This window comes from Cydia pomonella, chromosome 7 (genome assembly GCF_033807575.1).
Source record: "Cydia pomonella isolate Wapato2018A chromosome 7, ilCydPomo1, whole genome shotgun sequence".
In the NCBI taxonomy this organism is placed as follows: domain Eukaryota; kingdom Metazoa; phylum Arthropoda; class Insecta; order Lepidoptera; family Tortricidae; genus Cydia; species Cydia pomonella.
Window position 1 is genome coordinate 20834694 of NC_084709.1, and position 26817 is coordinate 20861510.

General features: G+C 37.8%; 1 protein-coding gene and 1 long non-coding RNA gene across 3 annotated transcripts in view; one reads left to right on the plus strand and one right to left on the minus strand.

Annotated features, from left to right (window-relative positions):
* Positions 1–12506: 12506 nt before the first annotated feature.
* LOC133520130 (uncharacterized) lies at positions 12507–19144 on the minus strand. Of its 2 annotated transcripts, none has more exons than XR_009799705.1 (3): positions 18896–19144; positions 18390–18552; positions 12507–15310 (listed from the first exon to the last, which is right to left on the minus strand). It is a non-coding gene; the product is annotated as an uncharacterized LOC133520130 (long non-coding RNA). The 2 variants fall into 2 exon arrangements; XR_009799706.1 differs by having other exon boundaries at positions 18906–19142.
* Positions 19145–19739: 595 nt separating this feature from the next.
* The window catches only part of LOC133520129 (E3 ubiquitin-protein ligase MARCHF9-like), a 34956-nt gene continuing 27878 nt past the window's right edge, over positions 19740–26817 (plus strand). Inside the window, exons 1-2 of the mRNA XM_061854467.1 lie at positions 19740–20195; positions 23321–23442. Coding sequence (XP_061710451.1) covers positions 19994–20195; positions 23321–23442 — 324 coding nt within the window. The 5' untranslated portion in view covers positions 19740–19993. The remainder of the gene's footprint in view (positions 20196–23320; positions 23443–26817) is intronic.

Genomic DNA, 26817 nt, shown 5'->3' on the forward strand with positions numbered 1-26817 from the left:
ATCATTTCGCTTGAAATGATACATGTTTGATTTTTTATTTAATATGATTAGTAAAAAAAAAAAAAAAAAATAAGCGGGGTGGCCTGGATATGACGTCCGACTTTCAATCCGGAGGTCGTGGGTTCAAATCCTGGCTCGTACCAATGAGTTTTTCGGAACTTATGTACGAAATATCATTTGATATTTACCACTTGCTTTTCGGTGAAGGAAAACATCGTGAGGAAACCTGCATGCATCTGCGAAGAAATTCAAAGGTGTATGTGAAGTCCCCAATCCGCATTGGGCTAGCGTGGGACTATAGCCCGAGCCCTCTCGCGCATGAGAGGAGGCCTGTGCCCAGCAGTGGGACGTATATAGGCTAAATTATTATATTATTATTATGATTAGTAAATATATCTTGTTTAATGTTTATAGTTTATTTTCATTATTTTGTTTTGTCGATGTTTCTATAACGTGCTGTTGATTACTTTTAAAGGTTACTGACGAAAATAAGGACACAATCAATAATAATGCAAAATCAATGTTTTTTATTTCATAAACGTATAACCGGTAATTTACCGGTTAACCGGTTAGTGGGACCTCGCGTCGGTAAATTACCGGTAATGAAAAACGCCCGGTTATTGCATTCCCTAGTTGTGACGTCATCAGAATCTTCAATGACGTTTCGAGTTTGGTCACATGACGTGTGCCAAAAGATATTTTAAATTCAATACATATTTACAAAAATATGGTCATTACAGGTCCCCTAAAAGTAGTTTAACATGTTCTTATAATCCAAAAGAATTTATTGGGATACAATTCTGCCCTAAGATTTGTAGATGGAAACAACCCTATTGCTTAAAGACGATACATTTGAATGTAATTTTGTACGTATAGTGAATAAATATTTACTTACACATAACAAACATCTAAAAGTCGAAGTATAGGCGACACATTAAACAAAAACCCTTCACTTATGGATTTGGCAGCGTTCAATTAAAGGTATAGAAAATGGAGTGACCGAAACCGGTAAAACGTCCCACTTTGTCGCTTGCCATAAGGTCGACATTTGCTTGTATCTTTATACGAATAACCTGTCAAGGCGTCCTTATGGCAAGCGACAAAGTGGGACGTTTTGCCGGTTTCGATTAAATATTTTGACTTAATTTCTGTATTCCATACAAATACAGTTTTATTATATTCGTCACCTTCAGTAAGATAATATTTTTTTTTATTATTCCAAAAAGGTTGGTGATATCTGGTCCGTCATACTGACGTTGACAGATGTCATTGTGACAGTGACATTCCTTAGTAGATTTGATTGAATTTAATTATGAATTAGTGATTTTTAGGGTTCCGTAGCCAAATGGCAAAAAACGGAACCCTTATAGATTCGTCATGTCCGTCTGTCTGTCCGATTCTGTCACAGCCACTTTTTCCGAAACTATAAAAGCTATACTGTTCAAACTTGGTAAGTAGATGTATTCTATGAACCGCATTATGATGTTTACACAAAAATAGAAAAAAAACAATAAATTTTGGGGGTTCCCCATACTTAGAACTGAAACTCAAAAAATCTTTTTTCATCAAACCCATACGTGTGGGGTATCTATGGATAGGTCTTTAAAAATAATATTGAGGTTTCTAATATCATTTTTTTCTAAACTGAATAGTTTGCGCGAGAGACACTTCCAAAGTGGTAAAAAGTGTGTCCCCCCCCCGTAACTTCTAAAATAACAGAATGAAAAATCTAAAAAAAATATATGATACATTGCCATGCAAACTTCCACCGAAAATTGGTTCGAACGAGATCTAGTAAGTATTTTTTTTTTTTTACGTCATAAAAATTTAAAAAAAAAAATTTTTTCATCAAACCTATACGTGTGGGGTATCTAAGGATAGGTCTTCAAAAATGATATTTAGGTTTCTAATATCATTTTTTTCTAAACTGAATAGTTTGCGCGAGAGACACTTCCAAAGTGAAAAAAAGTGTGTCCCCCCTCCCTGTAACTTCTAAAATAACGGAATGAAAAATCTAAAAAAAATATATGATATACATTGCCATGCAAACTTCCACCGAAAATTGGTTCGAACGAGATCTAGTAAGTAGTTTTTTTTTAATACGTCATAAAAATTAAAAAAAAATTTTTTTTTCATCAAACCCATACGTGTGGGGTATCTAAGGATAGGTCTTCAAAAATGATATTTAGGTTTCTAATATCATTTTTTTCTAAACTGAATAGTTTGCGCGAGAGACACTTCCAAAGTGAAAAAAAGTGTGTCCCCCCCCTGTAACTTCTAAAATAACGGAATGAAAAATCTAAAAAAATATATGATATACATTACCATGCAAACTTCCAACGAAAATTGGTTTGAACCAGATCTAGTAAGTAGTTTTTTTAATACGTCATAAATGGTACGGAACCCTTCATGGGCGAGTCCGACTCGCACTTGGCCGCTTTTTTTTATGTGCGTTCACCGATTACTCACACACCCGTAGTCCGATTAGAGTACCTAATTCTTTTTGTTTGAAAGGAGTTACATGCAAGGTGGTTCCATTTTACTTTGGTCCCGATCTGATGATGGAATCCATGAGGAATTAAGGGAACTCCTCAATTTTTAACGGCACATATATGGTATATGGTGATTTAGGTGTTTTCGCAGCATTTTCTCTCGAAAATCACCAATTTGTAAGAGTGGACCTGATGAGTGATGATGATGATTGTTTTCATGATAATGATTTTTTAAATATATCTACATTACTCCAGCACCGGTGGTAAAAGTAACTCTTTTTCTGTTTGTAAGAAGTTACCTCCAAGTTGTTTCCGTAATATTTTTAGCTCTGATGGAAACCATGAGAAATTGAGGAAACTCCTCAATTTTTAAAGGCACGTGTATGGTGATTTCAGTGTTTTCTAAAGTACTTCAAGCATTTCCTCCCAAAAACCACCCATTTGTGCAACTGTAGCCTAACCACGAGTTTGACCTTACATATTCGCTAACGTCTTCGTAACCAAAGAGACTGAGAGGTGAGGGGTAGGTGTGAGAGATGAAGGTAGAGGGTTAGTGTTTTGGGGGTCTGAGATTCGGGGTTGAGGGGTTGGGGTTTGACGAGTCAGGGTTTGCGAGGTTAGGGGTTGAGGAGGCGGTGAGTTGATCGGTAGGGGACTGAGGGGTGGGAGTTGATGGATCGGGGGTTAGGTTAGGAATAACTAGAAATGTTTTTTTCTTTGTTGTTTGTTTCTTTGTTTTTGTTATATCAAGTAATATAATGTGTCTTGTTTGTGTTTACGAATAAAAATTATTTTGTTCTAAATGGAAAATAAAAAAATATAAATATCCTTTAAGCAGTTTTCGAAATATTAGTAAAGTTTTTTTACTTTATTAAGTACACTTAACCGATATCGTACAATATCATGGGAAACATGTATGCACATTATGGCTTAATGAAAACTTTTTACAATAAAAGAAAACCGACTTCAAAAGGATATAATCAAATATTCCGTACTGACCGCCACCGACCGACACCACTTCTAATCAAACATATCAGTTGGTATATTGCATGTTGTATATTATTTGCAGTTGGTTGCATTAGGATGCAAGATAATATTTTATTTTATCCTTTTTGAAGTCGGTTTTCTTGTTTTGTAAAAAGTTTTCATTAAGCCATAATGTGCATGCATGTTTCCCACAGCGTTTCCCATGATAGGTATTGTACGATATCCGTTTAGTGTACCTAATAAAGTAAAAAAAAAAACTTAACACACACATTTTACCACTTTGGAAGTGTCTCTCGCGCAAACTGTTCAGTTTAGAAAAAAATGATATTAGAAACCTCAATATCATTTTTGAAGACCTATCCATAAATACCCCACACGTATGGGTTCGATGAAAAAAAAAATTGAGTTTCAGTTCTAAATATGGGGAACCCCAAAAAAAATTTTTTTTTTATTTTTGTGTGAAAATCTTAATGCGGTTCACAAAATACATCTAATTACCAAGTTTCAACAGTATACTTTTTATAGTTTCGGAAGAAAGTCGCTGTGACACGGACGGACAGACAGACAGACATGACGAATCCATAAGGGTTCCGTTTTTTGCTTATTTTATGTCTTTCCCATCGCGGGATAATAGGGATCCAGACAATTGGGAGGCGTGCGTGGAGCTGAAGCCAACACGTAGAGTCCCTTTTGACACTTATGAAATGTAAGGGTTACACCGAGCGGGTGTTGCCCTTGCCCATGTCATCTTAAAATGCACGCAGAGGCAACACCAGCCAGGGTGTAAGGACTATTGAGAGTTCATGAGATCTAAAATGAGCTAGACTAATCGGCTAAATTCTGGGCTATGGGATATCCCATTCCCATTTTATATATGTGACAGTCAGACAGAAAAGGATTAAATATAAATGGAATTTCTCAGTAATCTCCGCTTTGCTGATGACATAATACTATTTTCTGAAACAGCATCGCAATTACAAAGAATGATTAATGACCTTAATGAGGCAAGCAGTAAGATCGGCTTAGAATTAAATATTAGCAAGACCAAAGTACTAACGAACCACCATAAAATACCAATAAGTGTTAACAACAACACACTAGAATACGTTCAAAGCTATGTTTACTTAGGCCAACAGGTGTCATTCTCTGCGACAAGAATCGAAGAGGAGGTCAAAAGAAGGGTTAACATAACATGGAATAAATTTTGGAGCAATAAAGAAACCCTAAAATCAAAGCTCCCTATGAAGCTCAAGAAAAAAGTTATCGATTCTTGTTTACTACCTTGTCTGACGTAACGGCTGCCAAAGGTGGATCTATAATAAAAAAATTAAAAATAAAATACAAGTAAGTCAGAGAGCAATGGAACGGAGTGTACTAAATATGATTAAAACACAGAAAAAGAAACACTGAAATAAGAAAAACCACTAAAATAATAGATGCTTTGGAACACTCTCAAAAACTAAAATGGAAATGGGCCGGTCATATAGCACGCATGGACAAAGAAAAATGGACAAAGCGAATAACTACTTGGCAAGGACCAGCAAATAAAAAGAAAAGAGGTAAACCGAGGGAAAAATGGATCGACGATATTATAAGAAAAGCCGGCAAAGACTGGATCACACAAGCACAGGATAGACAGGCGTGGAGCAAAATGGAGGAGGCCTTTACCCGTTGAGGGGTCCATATTGAAAAAAAAAAAAAAACAGTAAATAATTTTAATAATTCAATTTAGTAATTTCGAATTTTTGATCATATCTGCTTCGACATAATTATTATAGTGATAGAAAAAAAAATTTATATACATATATGTAGTTAATGAAACTTGATTTCTGCATGGAACTGATTTTTTTTAATTATTAATCATAATTAGACTATATTTTATTTAAATAATCAATGTTGAAATCTTAATAATTAATGCATGTTGAATATGTACTTAGATTAGTTATTCATTATGGAAATAAAAGGCTTATTATTATTATTATTTGTATCTCCGTTACAAACTCTCGGGTTTTTAAGCCCGGTCATTTATAAGGCGTGCGTGGGGATATAGATCCAACACGTAGAGGCCGTTTGGAGAGCTTTGATGTCATGTAGAACGCCTGCTGGAACCCATTCATGTGTACATAAATAGATACCCATAAACCGGTTTCACCAGGCATTGGAGGCTATTGCAGAAAAATAGAAAGAGTCCTGGTCTATGGTTTGAATTTGGGTGGAAAATAAGACTGGGCTATTGCTAGAGTTCCGGACACCTGCCATAACATTGTGATATACAGTGTTATCAAGGCAGGCGGTGACTCGCCACTCGCTAGATGGGCACCTGATGCGCCATCGTAAAGACGGCCAGGCGCAACACCGGCGTGAGCGGCAGTTACTCGCGGCGTTATGCCCTTTAACACTTCCACCCCTGGAGCGTATAGCTCTAACGTCTCCCCTCTGGACGGCCAATTAAGGCAAGCCAGAGCAGAGAGTCCTACGGGTCCCCTTGGGGTTCCACTCCGACCGACGAAGACACGCCGGAGACGGACTCTCTGGAGCACTCGGGTCCGTGGGGTCGTTACTCCCCAACAGCTCGCCACAAGCTGCCCTGCGGGCTTATTATTATTATGTCTGTCTTTACAAATTCTCGGGACCATGGGGTCCCGGGCATTTGAAGGCGTGCGTGGGGCCGAAGCCAACACGTAGAGGCCCTTGTAATAAGACAATTTACTCTAAAAGTAATGTGACACCAACCGACGATTATCCCTGTTCACACTATAGCAGTGCACCCAAGGACAAACCCCGGTTAGTGTAGGACTATTGTAAAAAAGGTACAAAAAAACCGGGCTATTGGGTTGAGTTGCTAGTGGACTGGTAACCAGACTATGGAGGTGACTATGGCACCTGCCCTGATCATATGTTAAAAAACGACAAAATGGGCAGGTGGTGACTCGCCAACTCACAATATGGGTCCCCGAAAACGGCCGCTCGCACGAGCGACAAGGGGACAACATTGCGTGAGCGGCTCAGGGTGTGGAGAGGTGTACGCCGCTTTCTACCCAGTGGCTGTCAGCAGCCACTGTGCCAACTCGCGTCTTATGCAATTTCACTTCCACCCTGCGAGCATATAGCTCTGACACCCCACTCTGGACGGCCGGTAAAGGCAAGCCAGAGGTGAGAGTCCTGCGGCCCCTGCTCAGTGTTCACTCCAGCCGGCCAATCAAGGCAAGCCGGAGAGAGGCCTGTCCGACTCTCGGGGGTATGGGACCCAAGGGACGTCACTTCCCATTCAGCTCGCCACAAGCTGCCCTGGGGGCTTATTATTATTATTATTATATGTGACAGTCCATATCAAAAGGGACCTTAAGGCGGTCGGCGCTTACGCCATTATTAGCGGCGCGCCAATACTAATGCAGAGGGCCTACCGCGAACCACGTTCGACGTGTTTCCTCTTTGTCGCTCTCGTAAATTCGTACGTAAGTGTGACAGGGAGGCAACACGTCGAACGTGGTTCGCGGTAGGCCCTCAGTACTATGCAGCAACGCGACGTAAGCGCCGACCGCGTTAAGGTGCCTTTTGATGTGGACCGTCACATATTTGAACAATTTTGATTTTGGGTGACAGCGTGACACCCACAATCTCCGCACCGGGTGCCACTCATGCTAGCTACGCCACTGGGTTCGACTGTGTGTTTTTATGTACCTACAGAAAATTATTATATTCATTGCCGCCGTGTAAGGCAATCCAACGTACGTACGTACTCGAACATTAAGTATATATATCACTACCAGGGATGTACATGTAAATACAAATACAAGATACTAATACTAGATAGTCAAGTATCTAAGATATCAGATATGGAAGGTGGAGGTAAAGAATGGAATCTCCATGTATCAAAAAGTGTCATAAAAAAACCTTAAATAGGTGGCGCGCTACAATACCTAGAATACTTGAAAAAAAAAAACAAATTATAGACAGCGCGCTTCACTGCGTCAATAACGCCTAGGTTCTTAGCTACTCTGGAGAGATTTGGAACAATTATTTATAGCTGACAGCTGGACACTTTTGCAACAGCTCTATATTCTGTTTTTTTATTCCGTAGACTAAAATGACATTTCATGTGGTACTGACTTTCATGTCATGTCTTACATATGAAACGTCATTTTAGTCTACGGAATAAAAAAACAGACCTTACCATAAGAGATTTCCCTCCTTTTAATTCCACACTCCATATACAAGACATTGACGTATTAAAAGAAGAGGACGCCCAATGGCCAATGCCAAAAAGAAATGTGTCAAAATATATAGAGCTGTTTGACATTATGCAATGCGCTCTGGTAGATGCTAATAACGCTTCTTTATAATTTTAGTCAAGAAAAGTATTTCATACAAAAGTAAACTTAATGAAATACAGTTTGTTCAAATTTCAAACGGACATTTTAAAACATTGAATACTTTATGGTTAAATGACGTTTTCGTAAGTTGATCATTGTATAAACGTCAAAATGAATAGCGAGTGAATGGGAATCGGGTTGTATGGAGCCGCCGCTACTGCAAAATACATTGTCTAAGTTATGATGACTGGATATATTTTCATGTTTCTAAATTAACTTCGGTGCTTTTAGTGTCCTTGTTGCTACCGAACTTTTATTAAGTACTGAGTTATTACATGGTCTTTTTAAATACCTGTTATTTAAAATTTCTTCATATTATTAAACGGCAAAATAACATGCTCAAAGATCTTTTGAAGGGCCGGCAGCCGCAGGTGTTCAGAAAAACCATAAAACATCAAAGTGTTTGCCAAAACACGGTGTCTTTATTTTGTTTACTTTAGGAGTTCCTTCGGGCTCCACCATCAGACCAGCTTCATAGCACCATAATATTGCACAGTCACCAAGTGCACCAGATACTACCAAATACCAGGCCAAATCGAACGTCGGAAGTGGTAGTAAATCGACTCGCAAGATTGACCTAACGACAACTTCAAACTTCATTCTAATTCTAAATAACATGTTATTCCACTAAAACCTTATTTAGAATAACTCCATTCATGGAATATTCCGTTCCGTCTTTTATTCTTCATTTAAAATAAAAATTGCATGATTTATTCCAGTTCATGTAATTTTAAAATAATAAGGAATGGATTTATTCTTATTCCATTGTGTTGGAATAAGAATAAAATTTCTGTTTTTATTCTTATTCTTATTCGAATTGATTTTTGCCCAACACTGCTCGCAACATGGTTTTTGCATCCGACTTAATGATTAAAGCTCGCCGTGACTTGAGGGACGATTGCCAAGAATTATGGGTTTCTTCTGGACGCCATGTTGGAAAACACTATGGAATCATATAACCAATTATACCTCATAAACCGTGGTTCTTCCGTTTTCATTCTGCTAGTAAATAGGCTACGTCTACACTCTGCCGTCTCCGATTGGGTCACGTCTGCACTCCTGTATTCCTCGCAAAAATTAGCTCTTTATGCGAGTGCTGTTTTGACGAAGGAACTTCGGATCACAATTTCTTTTTGCAACAGACTTAACCGCTAGTTATACGATGTATTACCGAATAATATCCAGCGGCCTATCAATTTTCAAACGCTTCTAGTTCTCATGGATCCTCCCATCACTGGAATTCTTCTTAAACAAGGTGAGGGGGTGAGTAAGGTTGCCAGAGCTTAACGAAGGAAGCATACGGGCCGCCTGATGGTAAGCAGTCTCTGTAGCCTATGTACGCCTGCAACTCCAGAGGAGTTACATGCGCGTTGCCGACCCTAACAACCCTCCCTCCCCTCTTTGAGCTCTGGCATGGCAACCTTACTCACCGGCAGGAACACAACACTATGAGTAGAGTCTAGTGTTATTTGGCTGCGGTTTTCTGTAAGGTGGAGGTACTTCCCCAGTTGGGCTCTGCTCTAGATCTGGAATGACATCCACTGTGCTGTGCCTTACCACACTAAGCGAGATGATATTCACAATACCCATACCTCTCTTGTGGATGTAGTTTAAGGACGTACCCGGGTCCATTGTCTTTTTGATCTACATTTATTTTTGGAGCTTTCTTTTTTCGCAGTGTAATGTAAACGTACAGTTAGTAACAGGTTAGACATCGACTTTATTACAACAATTCTGTGATTGTTGTTATGTTTTTTACGTGAATGAATGTTTTCAATACATTAGATGCTATTATAGAATTGTTATGGTTTATTCCCCTTCGCATGTTAATGTCTTTAAAAAGTTTCAGTTGTTTTGCAAATAGTAAATACATCTTCAGACGCATAAAAAAGCCCACCCATGTACAACAACAAAAAAACGTGTTAGCAACGCGTATGTGACACCCTGGTGTTTCAGGACCTCATTGGCTACGGTGAACGCTTGCCACCAGGTGAGCCGTATGCCTGTTTGCCACCAACATGGTATTAAAAAAAAATCTAATGTAGACTCCATAGATTTTTGTTCCGTGACAACCGTTAATTTGTATCAACAAAATGAATTATTAAATTTTTATTTCTGTTAAATTATCAATAGAACTCACTGAAAGAAATATATGCCATCCTTTTTTAGGGTTCCGTACCCAAAGGGTCAAACGGGACCCTATTACTGAGACTCCGCTGTCCGTCCGTCCGTCTGTCACCAGGCTGTATCTCATGAACCGTGATAGTTAGCGAGCTGAAATTCTACAGATTAAGTATGTATTTCTGTTGCCGCTATAACAACAAATATTAAAAACAGAATAAAATAAATATTTATTTCCAATCTCGAGGTTCTCATCCAATCACCGAAGTTAAGCACCGTCGGGCGTGGTCAGTACTTGGATGGGTGACCGTGTTTATAGATAATGGTACGGAACCCTTCCTGTGCGAGTCCGACTCGCACGTGGCCAGTTTTTTCTTGTTGTTTTGCTAATAAGCGCATTTTTAGGGTTCCGTAGTCAACTGGAACCCTTATAGTTTCGCCATGTCCGTCTGTCTGTCTGTCTGTCTGTCTGTCCGAGGCTTTGCTCCATGGTCGTTAGTGCTAGAAAGCTGAAATTCGGCATTGATATATAAATTAATAAAGCCTACAAAGTAGTACAATAAAATCTAAAAATTTAATTTTTTTGAGGGTACCTCCCCTACACGTAAAGTGGGGGTGATTTTTTTTTCTGCTTCAACCCTACAGTGTGGGGTATCGTTGGAAAGGGCTTCAAAACTAATAGGGGTCTTCAACAAACATTTTTTGATAAAGTGAATATATTCGGAGATAATCGCTCCGAAAAAAAAAAGTGTCCCCCCACCCCCTAACTTTTGAACCATAGGTCCAAAAAATATGAAAAAAATCGTGGAAGTAGAGCTTAAGAAAGACTTTAAATGAAAACTATAGCGGATATGATAAGTTTAGCTGTTTTTGAGTTATCGCAAAAAGTTTCCCCTTCATAGTAAAAAGACTTTAATTAGGTAGGTAATGATTATGCAAATTTGCCTATTTGTTTAACTCGCGTTTCATCCCTTGGTTAACAATTTACTATACTTTAAGCTCCAGTTAGCTTATTGTGACGGAAGAGTAACTACGGAACCTACACTGAGCATGGCCCGACATGCTCTTGGCCGGTTTTTTTTACAGAACATTTCGTCATGTTTGACAGTTGTCGTGTCGACCGCCGAAATGAGACTGGGAGCAAAACTCGTGCTCGAGCCGTTCGAGCATTACTTTTGTGGGGCCATTTTTTCCGGCTGATAGTGAATCCAGTTAATTATACTTACATCAATGATACAATTTAAGATACCTACCTCTGGAAATGGTATTTGAAATACTAGATAGGTATCTTCTAAATACTTTTTAAGATAAAATACTTTTTGAAACAAAACTCCGTTTTAAACCGACATATCACGCTTTACGCAGTCTATTATGGGTTAAAGCTGAGCAATGGCGTCCTACGTTGCGCTAGCCTAATCAGCACTGTCGCTGTCGCCACTGTCCATTCCATTCGTTACACATGCCCTAGCCACCGCAAGCGTTTTTGTTTGAGTAGCGTGGTCTCAGATCATAAGCGCGGTGATATTAGGAAGTTGAATGAGCTATCTCCAGTACACTTTCGGTGGTACCCAGTAACCCTGTCTTTCCACGTTATGTTTATGTTTAGTATACCATACGTACCTACTCACTACGTACCTAGGCAGCGCACGTGGCAGGTGTAAATTCCGTCTTTGTTCCTGGGGGCCTACCGCGAAAATCGAAATTCGCAAAATGCGGGGATCTTTCTCTTTTTATATAGCGTACGACGTCCAGTTTTCAGCCCCCTACAAGAGTATGCTCAAGACACAAGTTTGGTAGACAATCATTTTAGTCTTTTTCGTAAAGTGTTTGTTATTCCATACTCGTGCACATGGCTACGTCCAAGAGTATGGAAAGAGCAAGGGCTCTTCGACAGGCTTCTTATGATGATTTGATGAAGTATTCAGTATTCACCGCCATTATGGACAAAATTCAGCTGCGACCCAGTTACACTTGAGGGCCTACCGTGCGGGCGCTAGGGCGCGTTCGTGTTGCCTCCCTGTCACACTTAAGAAAGAACTAACAAGTGCGACAGAGTGGCAACACGTCGAACGTGGTTCGCGGTAGGCTCTCTGGTATACTAACTCTTAAGTTAGAAATAGGTCTTTTTTACCTTTTATTTTACATACGGTTTTTACGTAGTAGTCCCCTATTACGGTAGGTACGTGGAAGGTACCCTAAAAAGGGCAGCCAAATTAAGCCTACCAAAAATAAACGAAGTATTAACACGTTGGCTGCCCACCATACTTCACCGAAAGTGTTCCTCCCACGCCCCATACAATTTTCGTGTTCCCAGCATCGGACTATTACTGAGGTTAATAAAGATGTAAGTAACAAGCTTTCGATTCCACCGGTGATGGTCATAGCGACACAGCCAGAGAGCTGGCCAGAGAAGATTACGTGATCCCACCGGTGATGTTTATGGCAGCCAACGTGTTAAAGATTAGCCTTCCTGGCTTTGCAGTGGTAATCTACATTAGGCTATATTGGTGGGCATATAAGTGAAACATCGACATAGGTACAACGCCTTGTAATATATTTATAATAAATATGAAATACATAGTTATTAAGTAAATTTTATGTAATGACACATACCTTTATACAAATTTATAATAAAATCATTTCTCATTGGTTCCTCATTTTCTACATAATTAGGCGTAGGCCGCTGTCTTTTTAATTCCATTGTATGAAATCCAAAATCAACAATAATCTTTTCATCACACTTGCTCGAAAAAGATCTTATTTCATGCAGGTGTGCTGAAGGACAAAGGCCTACTTTGTTGCCGCGGGATTTATGGATTGTGAAAAAAAAGCTATAACTCCCTAGGGAGTTATAGCTTTTTCTTTAATTATGTCACTTATTCATACAAACCAAGTAGCATAAATGAGTTTTACTTTTAAAATACTGACGTTTATAATTTAATTTAATTTGATTATTTTAACATCCGATTAAATATTTTTACTTAATTTTCAATCGTGGCTGAATGCCGAATAGGTCTGTGCCTTCGATGCCTCACCTTCCAAGAAATCGAACGAATGTATGATATGTCACCGTATTTAAGAATTATTTCGCTTAAAATTTTGTTTTTTTTCTTCGCAAGTGTGATGAAAAACATTGTGTGTAACTCCGGGGGTAAGAATATTGCAAACTCGAAACATAAAAAAGACAGCGAACTACGCCTAATTATGTAGAAAAGGAGGTAAAATGATTTTTTTGTCACTGCACCGACCTTGACCCATTTCAGATTTGCCCTATGGTAGACTGGTAAGATGCCCGTAATTTGACTGTATTTATTATAAAATAAATTATTTCACACCATGCATGAATTAAAGCACCAGATAATTATTATAAAAACATAGGTAGCTTTCCGGTGCAGACAGACAGACGGACATGGCGATACTATAAGGGTTCCTAGTTGACTACGGAACCCTAAAAAGGTATATAACAGGTACAGATTGTAAAGTAAAATTTATATTTTTAAAAATCAGATAAAATTACATAAATTTTGTGGGTCACACTAGGCTAAGCCTGTCCCGTGACTCCACGTTTGCGTATTCTGTTAGAAGCGACTTTCACATATATTTCACCTAATGGACAACTTTACAGTAATACATTTAACACAAACTTAACATTAAGTACAATTAATTAACAAATTCGCTTATAAATGTGAAAATAAGATGTCAGACTTTCGTAGGTTCAAAATTAATTAGAGGTATAAATTTCTTATTGACAGAGTAAGAATGATTATGTTGCAAGTATCTCATACCTAGGTTAAAAGCACAAAAAATATGTTTTTAAGTATTTTTTTTTTCAGTTTTAAAGTTTTAGTAAATTAGTAACTCAAAAATTGGCAATTTTTGGACATGATTATTTTAATTTTTTCTGAGACGTTTTTGCTATTTTTTTTACCAAAATAAGAATGTAACTTAATGCCTTATATGTTCTAGAAACCTATAAAGCACTAAAAGTGTGTTTAAATGTTGATCTCTTTCTTAAATTTATTTTAAAATGTTGCATTTTTAGAAAATGATTATTTCTGGAGATGTTGATTAATATTTTTAGGCATCTCTTTTATTTGCCGGTGTAAAGTCGAACAGCGTAAAACCAGAATTATTAATCTTGGAATAATAATCATTCTAGGCCAAATCGAAAATCATACAATTTCCTTCCTACAAAAATCGCATTTGGCAGTTGACATAGAATAGAGTACGAGCTCCAAACGTCCTGCAGTGCCGTTCTATCAACTATTATTGGGCTCAAATCAAAAGTGTATTAAAAGAGAAGAATGAAACAGCCAAAAAACATTAACAATTCCAGCAGGTGACGGGGTGATGCAGGCAAATATGAAAAACGGGTCCGTAAAAAGCTGCCACTGAATGCGGTAGGAACAAGCTGCCTATCACTCCTACAGAACAAATAAAAAAAAGTGACAATTATCTAAATTAAAAGTCGCTTTTTATTGTAGTTATTCTAAAAACCTTAATTTGTTCTCAACTGCATCAGTTTTTTTTTTCATTTGAAGTTTACAGTTTTTTTTCGGTACACTCCTTATACGAGTATATCGTAATGTACTAATTTTGATATACGATTATATTATGACTTATACCAATTCCATTTGAGAACTATTGACATGCACAAAAGGTTTACATTTGCTATATGGGAAGCTGTTGGAGGAAAGAAAATTATGAAACTCATGAACGTTCCTTTTTCATATTTTACTGACAGGTGAATAGGTTTTAAAAATGTAGTGCAATTTCCTTTACCAACGTATTTTCACGAAAACGTACGAACGTGTCATGCTTTTTCGGTCATTCAGTACAATAAGTATTGAGGTTGACTGAAGTAGCATGACGAATAGCAACGTTTCCGAGAAAATACGAAAAATAAATAAACAAGTATTAAAGGGATATTCTTACACAAATTGAATAATTCCCACATAGAAAACTTCCATGACTCAGCTACAAATATCTGTACTCATCACTAAAATAAATTCCGTTACCGCGAGATTCGAACCCAGGATCATCGGCTTCATAAGCAGGATCGATCACTACCTTACCTACTAGGCCAGAGTGGTCGTCAAAATGGTAAAGGATTATGCACTACACCTGTAATCTACCCCGTGAACTTGAGGAATACCTCGGTCAACAAGATTAGTATTATATCTATCATTTTTTAGAGACGTCATGCACGCCTTTATAACTATTCGCATCTTCCCCTGCAACTGGCGAGAGACACGAAGACGTCAGACGCCCGAGGCGCGCGTCGCGCGTCCGGCGCCGGCGACCCAGCAGACTCATTCTGGCTGCCTGTATCAGCTCCTGAAATTTGAGATTTATTTTCATTAGAAACGTTGTTTAAAGTGATTTTATCTGTGCAACATGAACTTTAATTTACTTTCATAACTATACATTAAAATTGACTAATATGTATCACTATAGGTGAGCGTCAGGATGGCGGGTTGAGCTATGAAATCTTGTCATTGTACCTACCGCACTAAAAGTATGCAGTTATATTGCACATTCAGTGTACCTCTGTAAACCTTTAATAGAATAAATAAATATTATAGGGACATTCTTACACAAATTGACTAAGTCCCACGGTAAGCCAAGCAGGCTTGTGTTATGGGTACTCAGACAACGAAATCAGTACATCTATTCCTAAAACGACCTAGGCTTAAAAAAGGGTACGAAACCACATACAATGGATTTCGGATATAATATAACGACGATGAAGGGACCACCGAAATTTCGTCGTTATAATCGTAAGTAGTAATAGCCAAAGGTAAAGAGATACAAACATATATATATTATATATATATATATATATATATATATATATATATATATATATATATATATATATATATATATTTATATTTATATTTTCGTTCATGTCGTCTCAGATATGGGTGAATATGGTATCGATGCATTCAGTGTAATGCCCTGAACACATTGACATATATCTAAGGACGGGCCTTAATGGTAAGAATGGGGTCAGTAAAGCGGTGTCACGCACACGAATTCGAGCCCATCGTACAGTCTACCGCCAGAACGCCAATTGTTGATGAGTTCGCATCACATGCGCGATTGGTCGCGACTAGTTGCGTTAGACTGCAGGATTGGCTCGTGAGTGACACCACTAAACTAGCACCATTCTTAGTGCCCGTAAGGCCCGTCCTTAGATATATGTCAATGCCTGAACACAAATATACGAGATGACAAGCGCGAAGTGGTGGGGGTAGTTGCTGTGACGTCATAAAGTCGCCAGTACAAACTTTTATTTTATTTTCCTTTAAGCATACCATGTGAGGTACCAAATAACAGGGCTTTGTGATTAGATAACAAATACATAACATACTGTAACTTTTTCAATACTTGCTCTAACAAATTAGTTGAAAACTTTCAACAATTTTGGCCATTTGGCGTAGACATTAGCTGAGCCACTTTCCCTTTCAATTAGTTTGTAAGCATTATTGTGTACTTTTATTATGTACCTATGTTTAAACTTTTTGAATAAACGTCTTTATTATTTTTATTATTAGGGTGCCTTTCGACGAGAGATGTGCTATGCTATGTTTTCAATCATACATTTGAAACGTAGCTGCAGCTGGAGCTGCGTTTCAAATGTATGATAACATAGCATAGCAAGTATAGCACATCTCTGGTCGAAAGGCACCCTTAATCTCTTTATTTATTTTGGGTCTTAGGTTAGACATTTTATAATATGATTATACATAAAAGTAAAATACAAAAAACCATACAAAAAGAATACAAAAATACATATAAACACATTATAAAAAACTTAACCTAGGGTGCCGCCAGTAGCGGGGCAGGGCCCAAGCTGCCGGTGGTCATGGCCGCAGAGAGAGGAACCGCCGGACTATCCGCGCCGTGTCCAAGATCATCGCCTTCTGCATCTGACCCTTGATACAACCACCTAGCGAGAGTCTCTCAAGGTGTTGATCGAGACTCTTCGCTATGTGACTGTTAATATCCTCTTTATAATGATAAAAAATAATTAACCAGATTTATCAAAAAATATTAATATTAAACTGCAACACAAAAAACCCGACTGTTCACATATATTTTTGAAAGAACATTTCACTAGGTAACTTTCATTTGGTACCCATATTGCTATGGTAAGACCCCCCCCCCCCCCCGTTTTTTCATTAGCGGGCGCCATTTTGAAAATGTATATAGCCTGTCACTACCAAAATTCTGACGAATTCAACCAGAACTCATATGTCAAAAACCGTCCAGCCGTTTGAGCTGTAGGGCGTGCCAAATAAATAGACATAATTATAGACATAACCGCGCTCGAAAGACGTTACCCTCTTTCTGATGCAGTCGGGTAAAAATACTATTTTGTTACTGAAAACATATTTTTACCCAACTGTGTCAGGAGGAGGGTAATGTTTTACGAGCGTGGGTATGTATATAATAACCCCTACCACTTTCGCCGTTGTCATCTCATATATTTGTGTTCAGGGAATTACACGGAATGTATCAATACCATATTCACTCATATCCGAGACAACATGAGTGAAAATCGATTTCCAGAAGACTTTTTGTTTGCTGGCAGGCGTCCATAGGCTATGGTGACTGCTTACCATCAGGTGGGCCGTATGCTTGTTTGCCACCGATGTGGTATATAAAAAAAACCTGCATTTGTTTTGAGTCTATATCTCATTTCACGGAGAGGTACACAGGTTTCTATAAAATGTACACTGAAGTACAAAGAAGCTTTAACATGTTTATAAATATTTATAGTGGTAGGGGTTATTATATACATACCCACGCTCGTAAAACATTACCCTCCTCCTGACACAGTTGGGTAAAAATATGTTTAAATATTTATATATTATATATATCGTTGTCTAAGTACCCTCAACACAAGCCTTATTGAGCTTACTGTGGGACTTAGTCAATTTGTGTAATAATGTCCTATAATATTTATTTATTATTTATTTTATTGAAATTGCTGACATCTACCTGCCATTTGACACTCACCAGTGTTGACCTCAGCATTGTTTTTTAAGATTAGAATTTTTCGAACCTACAAATTATTTTAATTGAGGTAATCTAAAAAACCTCAAACTGAGGAAATCTGAAAAAAGCGGACTATAATTATTTAAATTAATTAAGGTACATGTGTGGAAGACTGCCTGTCAGGTAACAATGTTGTTACATGACCATTGTAAATTTATCATATCATGCATTATAATTAGAGAATATATATTTTCTGAAAGTGTTATGTTTCTTTGTATTAAGGGGATCCACCAACATATGCATCCTTTTGTAGTTTTGCTCTTAAGATTGAGTTTTTGATGGTGTATGACCCATTGACCAATGACCCAGTCCCTGTTTTTCAGATAAACAGCTGTCTTAATGGACTCACCCTAATATATTTTGCAGAAACCTGCACCTTGTAGCATACACCTTGCTTTCTCAGCCAATCTCCATATAACCAAGATATTCTATTGAACAAATGGCCCATGTCACTGCTGGATTCAATCTGTGCTCTTCATAATCTACATACTGCTGTATTTCCCTCATGTAGTCTGCAAAAAAATTAAGTGAGTGTGGGGTAAAACCAAAGCCTGCTAACTTTGACAGCAACAAGTCATTATCAACCAGATCTAGTGTCTTTAAAGTCAAAGTAACCATTATCAGTTTGACTCCTGCTACCCACTATACATATTATCTGCACTACGTGACTAAGAAGATTGCTGGCCGAACTTCTTGTCGTTCGAAAGTCGAAACCCTCTGCCTTATCTCCTGATCCACCTATCAGTACTGGTTATCACTCAAGTAATTTTATAAATTTCTAGGAATACTTTTAGCTTGAAACAAAGGTGCAATAGCGGCTCCGCCAGCACAATTCTACAGTCCTTAAATACGCACGAGGGAATACCATCCGGACCAGAAGATTTTTTTGGCTTGAAGTTGTTGAAGGGCTCGTCGCACGTCTTGTATATCTAGCCTGTCATAACCTGAACCCCTACAGCGCTCTTCTCGGTGCCCGCTGCGACTATTGCGGGCTGCGGCGCTTACCTCCAACTTTCCACACCTTCACACTGTATACAGAGTGAAAAAACCTAGCAAATTCACTACTTGTTTACCGGACAAAGGTTCCATTAAATAATATTTTTTCCGTACCTCTACTGTTTCTTTTAGAGTTCATATAGTTCCGAAACGATTTAGGTTCTCTTGCCATATGATTTGATGCATACATTACAAGTATTAGAGCTCTTGAAAACCATACATTAAAAATAAAAAGATGATAACAAAGCGTAATGTAAACCAACAAGTGTCAACACTGTCGATATCATTGAAAGATGTCACTAGAAAAAACCGATTATTTTTAAACTGTCAAGAGCTCATGTCAGAACGTCCCTACTAATTTTGACAGCTGTCTTAAAAAAAAAAATGTCTCTGGTTTTTGGCTTCCAATTATTGGGATGTACATTATTGGGTCGAGCATTCTCGACCCGTACCAATAATGCGCAGCCCGATAATTGAAAGCCAAGGGACTCAGATTAGTGGACGCGAATTATAGGGTCGTACATTATTGCCCTGTGAAAAGAGTGGCTTCGTATTATCGCCCCGGACCAAACTTGCACAGCCCGAGAATGCTCAACCCAGGAATGTACAGCCCAATAATTGGCGTCCATGATGGACGCCAATTATTGGGCTGTACATTCCTGGGTTGTGCATTATTTGGCTGTGCATTAGTGGCTCCCGGGTTTGACAGTAGACGAGTAACTAATAATTTTTATTGATATTTTCGTGTAGAGCAATGATAATTACATGAAATGTAATTCGTCTTTACTGTTAATATTTTAACTCTTCCCGAAAAGATTGATTTACTTAAAAGGGTAGTGTTATTAAAGCCAGCGTCATGTATCCGGATGGTTGCTTTGTCGATATCCGATGCGAGTGCGAGTTTAGTTTTTTGTAAATCTGTAATGTTATGAGTGCTCTTTTGAGCTGGTTAGCATAATGCCAGTACAGCAGATTAATGTTAAGAATTCGTCGGAAATCGAGAGTTGGGAATGGAACGGTGGTTGCGGGCGAGAGGTGATCCGGGGAGGGTCAGACAGCAGTCGAACCTCATGCAGCAACTCGAGCGGAGATATCTGTCGCATCTGCCACTGCGAGAGCGAGGTCCACAACCCGCTTCTGGCGCCCTGCTACTGCTCAGGTCAGTTTTCACCTATGTTCCTAATCACGGTGTCCTGGACAAAATAAAATCACGTCACCCGTTGGTATTCTCGTCGATTGCTCAATCGGTATATTTACATCCGAATGCACGTTTGTTTAAATTGTTGTTTAGGAACAATTCAATTCATGTGAGTAAGGGACATTCTATGAAATTCATTTGTTGTGTTATACATTGAGTGTACACTGTACATGATATACCTAGTGTTGGATGCATTGCATATGATGCATGAATTAATGGATTAGCATGTTTGATAAACAGATTACAACATCATGTGGAGTTGACATTGACTTGACTGGTGTTAGTGAAACAAGTACCTACAGTGTGCACACAATATCAGGGTCTTGCTCTAAGGTTTATCTTAACTTGACACATGTGTATAAAAAATAAATATTTTTTTAACTTGTTGCAAATAATATGAAAGGCCTTCTTTCCATTTTCGTTTGCTTGCATTATTTAAAGTCTTGGACTTCCCCCAACCCTTCAATAATCAGGGTTTTGGGTAAGATAAGATAGATTTACAGAATAGGACATTGGATTCATATATATATATATATATATATAATACTAATGCTTCTTTGCTAAATAAAATTTAACCTTTTATTACACTTCTAAAATATTTATAAGCATTTTTGATGCTATGGACACAACAATTCAGAACATCTTAAAAGGTTCATGGTATTCTATAAACCAGGAAACTCAGCTAGTATGAACCATCAAAACAATTTGTAACTACAAAGGAAGTATGGGAAACTAGGATAGTGATGTCACAATGAATCCAACTTGTTTTAACAAGTTTTGATGATTTCAAAACAAATGAAAGCATGAAAACAAATTGATCTGGAGGCCAATTCAAACTTACATTTTTACATCAAAATGATTTCGAAATGATGTCATTATGTTCTTATTTGCATGTGCATCTACAAGTACAAGAGAAATACATGCGAAAATCACAACTAAAAGACATCATTTAGATATAATTTTGTTGTCAAAGTGTTTGTTCAAATTGGCCTGCTTGTTTTATCTGCATATTTCCTTAAATTAGATTTCATAAACATTGTAATGCAATTATTCTAAAGGAAACAAACCCATTGAGCAATAAGTAGATGTATTCATCAGTTTTATCATTGTACTAAAGGGAAAATGAGTCAATATTATTTTCTTTAAATTATACATGACTGTTTGAACAACTGTATATGAATTTATTTATTCAAAATTATTCTAGGTATTTTTAATTAATACATTGTTATTAGAAGTTTAAAAGACATAACAGCCTTCTTCCAAATGTTTAGTTGCTCTATAATGTGGTCATTTGTAAATATTGTCATACAGAATGCAACAAACACTTATAGTACCCTAGCCCTTTATTCCTTGTATCTGGTGACCATTTATATAAGGCAAGGGTAGAGCAAATTCACCAAGGAGTACGCCAGGGATGCATTTTATTGCCCATTCTTTTCAATGCCTATGGAGAGCATATTATGAGACGTACCTATGAGAACTAGGAGGGAGGCATCACAGTTGGTGCTGTAATAAGCTGTTGGCAAAAATTTCATTTTTGGTACAAGCTTTTACCGTTGACTGTACTTTTTTTCCACAGGCAACTAATACTCATCAAGACAATTCTAAAAACCCCAAACACAGATGTGTTGTTTTATCACAGAGTTCCTATGGCTACCCCCTGTCTCCATCATCAGATCAGCTTGATGGTACCATAATATTGCATTGCAAATTTTCAGCTTCATTGGAAACCAGGAAGTGGGTCAAATTTAACATGCAAGATTTGTCTGTGATTTATTGTTGAACTTAAATGAAAGCTTGTAAAAATCATCAACTTGCGCTAGGTCGATGAAACTACTGTTCTAGCAGCAAATTAGTCTGAAATGGCTGCACCTCTAAACCAAATAGAGTGGCTTAGCAAGGAGATGGGACTTTTCGTAAATAGGTCCAAAACGAAGGTCATGGTGGTGGATAGAACTGAATCGTCTTTGGTCATATTGCAAGAAAAGACAGCACTCGAAAAGCTCATTGTGTGGCAAAGTAGACGGGATAAAGCCTGGACGCTCTAATGTATTATTATTAATGCTGTTTATTGCAGTTTCACTCCCAATGGCACCTGAGAATGTATTCCTGCTATGAAATATAAAAACGAATGTTTGTTTACAACATTATATTATTAACAATATGATATAAATATATACCCATGTTCGTAAAAAGTATAGTGCTCATTGGATCGTATGTGCATAGACATCCAATGAGTGATAAGAGGGCTATCCACCCTATCCGCAACCACCTTCAGGAGTGCCACCGCCCCACAGGGACGCCACCCTTTTTCGCAGCACTGCGTGGAAGCCATCAGGCGTAGGCGTACTGGGCACGACAGACCCCTTCATATGACTTGCATTGTCGCGCGACTTCAAGAATAGAGTCGCACGCGACAACGCAAGTCATGCTAAGCGGCCTGATAAATGAATACGCCGCGACTGCACACGCAGTTTAGCTGATTTCGCGCTTTATGGGAACCATGCATAAATAAGTTGCGCTAATTAAGCATGCAATCTGAAGCTAACATGCGTAAGCGTTCGCTACATGGACTATGGAGGCACCTTGCGTTCGTGGCGTCCAAGGTAAGAGCGTTTTCACAGTGTCCAATCCGATATCGGGTGTCAGCAAAAAGTAAAAAGTGTATTTTTATATATTATTAGACATTTAATTATTGTTTGTTTTTGAAAAGAAAGCGATTTATTTTAGATATATGTTAAAGAGTAGTCTAAAATAAGAAAAGCGCATTTTTAGCTGCCCAATCTCAACCTAATGGGAGAAAACCAGTAATTAACTAGCAATTTACTTGAACAAAACTACTTTAGTGGTTTAGTATTTAAGTTTTCAGTACTTTCGTGGACAATTTCTCTGAATAGGAAGAAATTGGGCAGCTAAAAAAACTACTCTCTAAAATTTATCAAATTAAATCAAAACAAATCCGGACAGTTGGGTATTGCCTTTCCTTGTTACTGCCTCAGGGCATTCTCTAGCAGCTGTTTCTCTCCACAGGTCATCCGATATGATATACCAAGAGCGCAGGTTTAATACTTGTCTTGTTGTTACAGGGAGCCTGAAGTACGTCCACCAGAGCTGCCTACAGCAGTGGCTGACGGCGTCCGAGACGCGCTCCTGCGAGCTGTGCAAGTTCAACTTCATAATGCACACCAAAATAAAGCCTTTCAATGAGGTATGTACTATCCTGTAGGGTTAAGATGGTCGGTTTTTTATCATTTGGCACCATGCCTGTCACGTTCTAACAAGTATGTAAGTGTGAAAGTGATGGGTATAGTGACAAGCGATAAAAATAGAACCATGCTGCTCTGCTGATATTAACATTATTGAAAATATTTTGACATTATTTAATGTATATGGGAGTTTCAGATAATAGTGTACCCAATTATCGTGAGTATATAAAAAGAGAATAAAGTTAATCGCTGTCAGCTTTGTGACGACAGTTAAGCATGAAATCTTTATGGAATCCAATTTTTGCATTATTTAAATTTTAAGTTTATTTTTTATTTCAAATTACAATTTGCACCTTACAGCTATTGGATATGGATGATGATGATGGATGGATGGATGGCATATTAAACAATTTCAAGACACAATTATGATATAGTACTTTCAGGCATCTCTCTTTCTAATACTCTCTTGCACTATATCATCAGTCGCCCCATCGCACTTACAAACAGATCACACGCCGGCTGTGCCTCGAGCACGGAGTAGAGCAACGCGTGCGCCCGCGTGCGCGCGGCGCCCTCCGCCAACAGGGGTGCCGCCGCGCGCGGGTGTACTGGTTAGGTACACAATCTTCTACGTGTTTTACGCTGTCGATTCTATTTCTCATAATCTCTGATCTCGTAAATTTGGCTAAAGAAAGCGACCTCCGCAACTACAGAGAGTCGTACCCGTTATATTGAAATACCGCTTATTGTTTATGAAATGAACACCAAACCCAAGTTTTTATTGAAATTGAATGCTTAATTATCGTCACCAAACTGACAACTCAATAATTGGGTACACTATTTTCTGAAAACTCCCGTATCAATCACAGCTTCCCTTCACTCTTCTTAGTTTTTCTTTTCTAATTCTTATAATACTTAATCAATATCGAGAGACAAAAATGGGGACTACATTTGTATGGAGAACTGGTCGTCCCATTTCCTCCTAACCCCTTACTGCATGTAATAAAAATATTTATTTAAAGGGTCTAGCAGGCTAAGCGAACAAGAAGTGCCCCCAACGACGGATTTTGTCGATATTTCTGGTAGTGTACTGTTAGGTCCTAAGGACCCTCCATGCTTAACATCAGACCTCGATTCTCTTTTGTTTGCGAGTTATTCAGGATAACGTAAAATAATTAGGGTATCATTGAAAGTGTCATATTTTATAAACGATTCAAGTTACGTGAACCAAACAAAATTATATTTGATAACAATAAAAAAACTACAAAATGCATATTTTTTACCAGCATCCTGTCCTTAAACTTCATTGCAAAAAATAAAAATATTTTTTCCTTCCAATTTTTTTTTTACTTTTCGCGGAGGTACACCTCCAAAAAAAATATGCATGAGCAGCCACTAATTCCCACTACATACACATATAAAAATATTTGCACAAATGTTCGTGCTTCATGTCAAAAAAAAAAACGATTCTCCAATAAGTAGTCACTGGCATTATATGTACAGATAGAAGTACATCAACGATGACGTGTCAGCTTTGATAACATCTGACACATAATATTATCTGCATTTGTTTTTTGCATTTTGTAGTGGAAAATGGAAAACATTAAGTGCAAGTCTTGTAAAAAAAACATTAAAAAATATCCGTGGGAAACAAAAATGCATAGAAACAGAGCAAGAGGCTGATTTATATAGCAAATGCACTAATATGTTAATTTGCATAAATGATTTATTGTGTGGTAAGTGTCGGCTTTTAGTGTATAAACATAAAGCAGTAGCATCAACTTCTGCGAGTACATGCACAACAATTGGCGATGCTGGCTCTGCGTCTGCAACCTACTGCTTTATGTTTATATACTAAAAGTCGACACTTACCACACAATAAATCATTTATGCAAATTAACATATTACTGCATTTGCTATATAAATCAGCCTCTTGCTCTGTTTCTATGCATTTTTGTTTCCCACGGATATTTTTTAATGTTTTTTTACAAGACTTGCATTTAATGTTTTCCATTTACCACTACAAAATGCAAAAAACAAATGCAGATAATATTATGTGTCAGATGTTATCAAAGCTGACACGTCATCGTTGATGTACTTCTATCTGTACATATAATGCCAGTGACTACTTATTGGAGAATCGTTTTTTTTTTTGACATGAAGCACGAACATTTGTGCAAATATTTTAATATGTGTATGTAGTGGGAATTAGTGGCTACTCATGCATATTTTTTTTGGAGGTGTACCTCCGCGAAAAGTAAAAAAAAAATTGGAAGGAAAAAAATATTTATATTTTTTGCAATGAAGTTTAAGGACAGGATGCTGGTAAAAAATATGCATTTTGTAGTTTTTTTTATTGTTATCAAATATAATTTTGTTTGGTTCACGTAACTTGAATCGTTTATAAAATATGACACTTTCAATGATACCCTAATTATTTTACGTTATCCTGAATAACTCGCAAACAAAAGAGAATCGAGGTCTGATGTTAATCATGGAGGGTCCTTAGGACCTAACAGTACACTACCAGAAATATGGACAAAATCCGTCGTTGGGGGCACTTCTTGTTCGCGTAGCCTGCTAGACCCTTTGAACTTTCATCGCTGTCAATAGTTGAATATCATAACCACCATGTATGGCTTCGGTATGCGTTAAAGGGTTAACTGATGATAACCGAGTATCCACAATTATTAATATGACTTTTGCCCTCCTACTCTACTTTTTTGTAACTCGATCCGAATGGAACCATTACTCAAATAAAAGTTTGTAAAAAAATCATCATTCATTCAAATGGGTCGTAAACGTAAAAGTTTTAGAATGAACTCAAGGAGACTGGCTGAACGAAGTGAACGTTTCAAATATATATGAGTGATCTTAACCATTAATGCTGCACAAAAGCTTATATATCTACTTACCTAGTTACCCACGCATGTGGAATCTTATATCGTATATATTTGGCGCTAAGCCATAGCGAGGCATTCAGCGAAGAGCAATTAAGACGCTAAAATAGAACGATATTTATCGTGTTTTATTTTATTTGTGAAGTCATAAATATCTAATCGGATATTATGGTCAATACTATGTGAAACCGTTAGGAGCGCTTAGATATTTTAATTTCTTTCCATTTCCTTTTGTTTGTTGAAAATGGTGACTGTATTAGATCTGAACGAAACGAACAATTCTCTTTTTTTCTTTTTCATCTTAGTGTTTCCGTTGGTTGCATCCTTAGCTGCTGCTTCTGAGCCCTCTCTCAGAGGTTCTCTCTCAGACTTTTACCCATTTCGCATGGTCTTACACACCCCCTTTTGTAAGTTTCAAGTCTCACGCAACTTCAAGCCAGTACCTCCAGGACTATTCCCCTTCTACCGGGCCCAGAC